The sequence below is a fragment of the Mizuhopecten yessoensis genome, unplaced genomic scaffold (assembly GCF_002113885.1).
Source record: "Mizuhopecten yessoensis strain PY_sf001 unplaced genomic scaffold, ASM211388v2 scaffold716229, whole genome shotgun sequence".
Taxonomy (NCBI): Eukaryota; Metazoa; Mollusca; class Bivalvia; order Pectinida; family Pectinidae; genus Mizuhopecten; species Mizuhopecten yessoensis.
In genome coordinates this window covers 82,739-88,483 of record NW_018480012.1, presented here as the reverse complement: position 1 = coordinate 88,483, position 5,745 = coordinate 82,739, and the positions used below count along the sequence as shown (strand labels likewise).

The window sequence follows — 5,745 nt, the reverse complement described above, 5'->3', positions numbered from 1 at the left end:
AAAATACCAACATTTTTAGAGTTTAAGATTTTATAACTTTTTTATTATGCAATGTTTTGTTGCATATTTGAGTTCATAATTTGCAGCAGATCCTATTCTAAATAATATAATATTATTTGGTAGCGTAAAACATTGTTTTGATAGTTTTTTGGACAAAAAAGTGAACCCTGTCGTACACCTTTGGAAGGCGGCACTAAATAGTTCATAGCACAGGCCCTGGGGACCTTTTTAATTTTTAAAAAATATCTCATGGGTCGTGACTTAGGGAGCTACAAATATAACCCAGTAATGGTTAAATTGCTTTGTGGGCAAAATTCTTTTGTTCCTGTAACAGGTCCTTTGAGAAATATCCCTCATGCCCAAATCATTTTGGGAAGAAATATTTCCACAGCATTTAACACAATACTTCATCACATTTAAATTACATATAACATGACAATGTTAGTAATATGTAAAACAGAATAAGACATTATATTTTTAATTCTTCAACCCTAGTTAACCCTTAGGCTGCTACATTGATTTCTATGTAAAGGGACACCACTGCTGAATTAATTATTGAAATTTAAATTAATTTACTTGATTTTTCAAATGTGTATAACTTGGAAAATATTTGTTATATGTGGAAAATAGTTGTATGAAAATTGTTCGTTGTTGTCTCTAGTTTATATGAACCTTTTCAATTCTAAAGTTGCTTCAGTATTTACCTGTACAGGTGGTAATAAAGGTAAGAAAATGTGAAACTTTTAATTAATCGGATTTAAGCAAGAGGAAGATCCTTTTTAAATTATTTTCGTCCGCAAATCTGATTGGCAAATGATAACAGAGATTATAATCTTCATTTTTGACATAAGACGCTGTATATTTACACGGAGATTTTCAGGTAAAAAGGTCAGGTATTTCGTCAAGAATTGCATGTGATTTGCTACAGGTTTCAGGTCGCCATTCAATACATTTACTGTCACAGTCGGCATATAGATATATCTTAGCTACGGTCTAGTTTATGATTAAATCACCGATAAAAAGTTTGAAGAAATAAAACGGCTCAAAACGTATCAATGTCAATGTTCACTTCGGCCTCACCTGCAGACAACATGTGCGTCTCAGTCCGCCGATATTTTCCTGTTTGCGTAGGGCACAAATCCGTTTATTGGAAAGTTACATATTATGTTACACCGAAGTATTTCCACATCAACCATGCCAAACCCTTCAAAACCTTTATTATCATCGTAGGTGACGATGGAGAATAAATGTTTACCATCATATTTATCGCTTCAATCTACACGTCCGCCATTTTTATGATTTTTTTTTTCGATTTGAAATTCTCTCGCACACCTTTGGTTATTACTAGGGTACACTGCCGTGAATATCGAAAGTAATGACAAAACAACCAATCAGAAGCCTTCTACTATACACGTTCGGGTTTGGTATAGCAACAACCCGACTACAGACCGAGAAACGACATATGTCGTGCGTAGCACTGACAGCCCGCCTTTTCAAAACGACATATGTCGCGCGTAGCAGCCTAAGGGTTAAAACCTGACATGATCCACTCCATTCAAGTCTTCCAAATTTTTTTTCGACAGTCGCCCAAACTATTTTTGTTGGGTCAGTGACTACCTCACTTTTGACAACTTTTGGTCTCTTGAGCAAGTTGTTTATCCGATCAGTCTCAAAAGTTGCACTGCACATTTAAGGACAAAGGGGAACCTGCATATAAAATTTGAGGAAGATCCCTTTGGTACTTCTTGAGAAATACCAATAACAATCTTTCATTATCAAAATCCAAGATGGCTGCCTATCGGCCATGTTGTTTATCTGATCAGTCTCAAAAGTTGCCCTGCACAGCTAAGGACCAAGGGGAACCTACATATAAAATTTGAGAAAGATTCCTCTGGTACTTCTTGAGAAATACCGATAGCAAGAATTGTTTAAGGACGGAGGACCGACCACGGACGCAGGGTGATTGGAATAGCCCACCATCAATCTGATGGTGGGCTAAAAAGCTGGTTACTCAAGTATACTTACTATATGAGAGCAGAGAGGGCACATTTCCTCCATGTGATCGGTTGTCTCCCCTGCCACTGTTCCAAGAACCCCTCTGGTCATGTCCCCCGCCACCGCTCGTACCATGTCTGCAGATAAAAACAGGTGGTTGAACTGAACAATATGCTGGCCAAGTACACACTAAGAAACATTTGAACTGAACAATGTACTAGCCAAAAACATTAAACAATTGTTGGACTGACCACTGCTAAACAGGCAAAGCTTCGGTAAGACAATCAAGAATATCATCCCTTAGGTTGGAGATTTCTCTGTTATACCTTCAAGGTAGGGGAAGATTCTATTAATCATAACACACAACTTGTGAAAGAATTTTTGTTTAAATTTAGTTATTAGTAAACATCTTCTAACTAAAGGGAGATAACCCTTCTTTTGTTCCTAAATTCACAAAGGCTATTATGCATCATTATGCATAGTAGTGCATTAAGTATGAACACTTTCCAGGACACTTCTATAGTAACTTTCCTTTGTAAATTCTATTTAAAAACATTAACAAGTATTTAGATCATTTAGATTTACTTTCCATTTAACAGTAATAGCAGTGTACACCTTTGACTTGACTTTTAATTAATTATCAGTAAAAAGTGTGTACACCCTTAAGTACATTACAGTAATAGTAGCATACACCCTTAAGTACATTGACAGAAATAGCAGCCTTGTACACCGTTAAATAGATTAACATAAATAGCAGTGTAAACCCTTGAGTATATGATCAGTAATATAAGCGTATACCCTTAAGCACATTAACAGTAGCATACACCTTTAAGTTCATTGACAGTAACAGTAAAAACCCTTACCTGATCATCCTGAGAGCGCTGTCTATATCCCTGGCCCCACGATTTGAGGAACCCCCCCGGGACATCCCAATCTGTGGTTTCCATGGTTTCCAGGGCTTGCTTTTATTGAAGTCCTCTGGCTTGAGGACCCGTGCAGGCATTCTGTAACCACAAGACATGATTTAAGTAGCGGTAGAACATTTCACCCCTGTGATTGAAAGTCGAACAAAGTCATTATGTTGAACACATTGTATAGCCTTTCATCTCAGGATGCAACTTACAAAGTAAAAACATCCTGGGACCCATGGTTATTCATAAGAGGTTGTTTAAGATTTTAAACAAATTTGACCCCTGTAACCTTGAATATAAGTCAAAGTCATTCACTTTAACAAACATAGTAGTCCTTGATCCCAGCATATGCTACTGACTAAATATCAACATCCTGAGCCTTTTGGTTATTCAGAAGAAGTTGTTGAAATATTTTGAACATATTTGCTCCTTGTGACCTTAAATATGATTCAAGGTCATACATTTAAACAAACTCGGTAGCCCTTGATCCTACTATGCTACTGACTAAATATCATCACCCATGGCATTTTGGTTATTCAGAAGAAGTTGTTTAAAGTTTTTAACATATTTGACCCCTGTGACCTTGAATATGGGTGAAGGTCATGTATTTGAACAAATGTTGTAGCTCTTCATCTCAGCATGCTACTGGCCAAATAGCATCACCCTGTGTATTTTGGTTATTCAGAAGAAGTTTTTGAATGTTTTTCACATATTTGACCCCTATGACCTTGAATATAGGTGAAGGTCATTCATTTGAACAATCCTGATAGCCCTTTACCCCAGCATATGCTACTGGCCAAATATCATCACCCAGAGCATTTTGGTTATTCAGAAATTGTTTAAAGTTTTTAACATAGTTGACCCCTGTGACCTTGAATATAAGGTCATTTATTTGAACTAATTTTGTAGCCCTTTATCTCAGCATGCTACTGGCCAAATATCATTACCCTGGGCATTTTGGTTATTGAGAAGAAGTTGTTTAAAGTTTTTAACATATTTGACCCCTGTGTATTTGAATATGGGTGAAGGTCATTCATTTGAACAAACTTTGTAGCCCTTCATCTCAGCATGCTACTGGCCAAATATCATCACCCTGGGCATTTTGGTTATTCAGAAGAAGTTGTTTAAAGGTTTTTTTAAGACAATTGACCCCTGTGACCTTGAATATAATGAAGGTCATTCATTTGAACACCCTTGAATATAAATGAAGGTCATTCAATTGAACAAACATGGTAGCCCTTCACCCAAGCATGCTACTGGCCAAATATCATCTCCCTGGGCAGTTTGGTTATTGAGAAGAAGATGTTTAAAGTTTTTAACATATTTGACCCATGTGACCTTGAAAATAGGTGAAGGTCATTAATTTTAACAAACTTTGTAGCCCTTCATCCAAGTTTGCTTTTGGCCAAATATTTGAAGTAAAATATTGACACCGGACGCCGGACAGAGGGACGGACGACGGACGCCGCGCCACGGCATAAGCTCACCTGAAGTGCCAGGTGAGCTAACAACAACAAGCAAGCATGCTGAAGGTATTAAATCAAGCAATGTCCATTTCTGGTGCTTTGAATAGAAACAACAGATAATCTAAGAATCAGCATCCCAACACAATTTTTAAGTGAAAGGTGAACCACCATATTTATTTTACCAAAACCTTAACCTGCAGATTTTGGCCAAGATTATTAAAGCCGAAAACTTGTGAAAAATTCCGAAAATCATTAAAAAAAATAATTCTCCACAGCGTTGATGCTGGACCCCTATAAATCTTCTAACCATAGTATCAGAATCCTAAGATCATTATTAAGTAAATGGTGAGCCAGTATACAACTTTAACTAAAACCTTAACCTGCAAATTTCAGCCAAAAAGTAAAGTCCCGAACATTGGTAGTGGACTAAATAAGAGTGAAAAAAGGTTTTGGATTCAAAGAAAAAAGTGGTAATAAGAAGTTTTATTACTTAAAATTGACCTGGGTTTTATTTTAGCTTGTACCTTTATAACTTACACTGCCCCAGGTGAGGTAGTATTTTAGCTGGTGGCTGTATATATTAATCTGATCAGTATGTTAGACTAGTAGATTTATAACTTACTCTGCCCCAGGTGAGCTAGTATTTTAGCTGGTGGCTGTATATATTAATCTGATCAGTATGTTAGCCTAGTAGATTTATAACTTACTCTGCCCCAGGTAGTCTTTCAGTCTTGTACATGTAGCCTCGTTCATACACTGGGTCCATGTAGTGTACTCTGAAACAAAAGAGGGTCAAAATGTATTTACTGGCTTTCAGATCATCAAATCTCGTGAATCCAAACTGTGTTAACTTTCCATATCAGACCACAAATTTCTGACCTTACTTAACATGTTACACTGCTGATAACGCTTGAACAAAAGCAAATAAATATCACTACAGATGGATTGTGGCACAGGTGATTTTCACAAATGTTTCAAACATATATACTGTTTATATAATACAATTAGGGCTATTGGTTACTCTGACTGAAGAATAAGAAATATTTACAAACAAGCAATTCGGATTGATATGTCTCGCCTATGCCTGCTTTGACCATCGATGCAAATATCAGAGAAACTAACTTAAATACAACAAGGTTACCGCAAGCGGTATATAATACGCCCGTCACACATTGAATGAGCAGTTGTTTGTATGATTGAAATATATGAAGTATTTGTGAGTAATTGATATTGAAAGAGAAATTATTCAACATAACTGGTAGATCAATGAGTGCAATTCAACATCATGGAACACATGCATCGCATTAATGAAACCAAGGGGAATAACTCCAATAATTACGGTCGGATAATGGCGGTTATCGAACTTGTCCGAG

The 5,745-nt window shown here is 36.6% G+C and overlaps 1 protein-coding gene across 1 annotated transcript in view; it reads right to left on the bottom strand.

Moving 5' to 3' along the window:
- LOC110442209 (5'-3' exoribonuclease 2-like) overlaps positions 1-5,745 on the bottom strand; it is a 51,272-nt gene that overhangs the window by 17,849 nt on the left and 27,678 nt on the right. The window contains exons 28-30 of the mRNA XM_021485702.1: positions 5,080-5,148; positions 2,859-2,999; positions 2,026-2,132 (exon numbers count right to left, since the gene is read on the bottom strand). Coding sequence (XP_021341377.1) covers positions 2,026-2,132; positions 2,859-2,999; positions 5,080-5,148 — 317 coding nt within the window. The remainder of the gene's footprint in view (positions 1-2,025; positions 2,133-2,858; positions 3,000-5,079; positions 5,149-5,745) is intronic.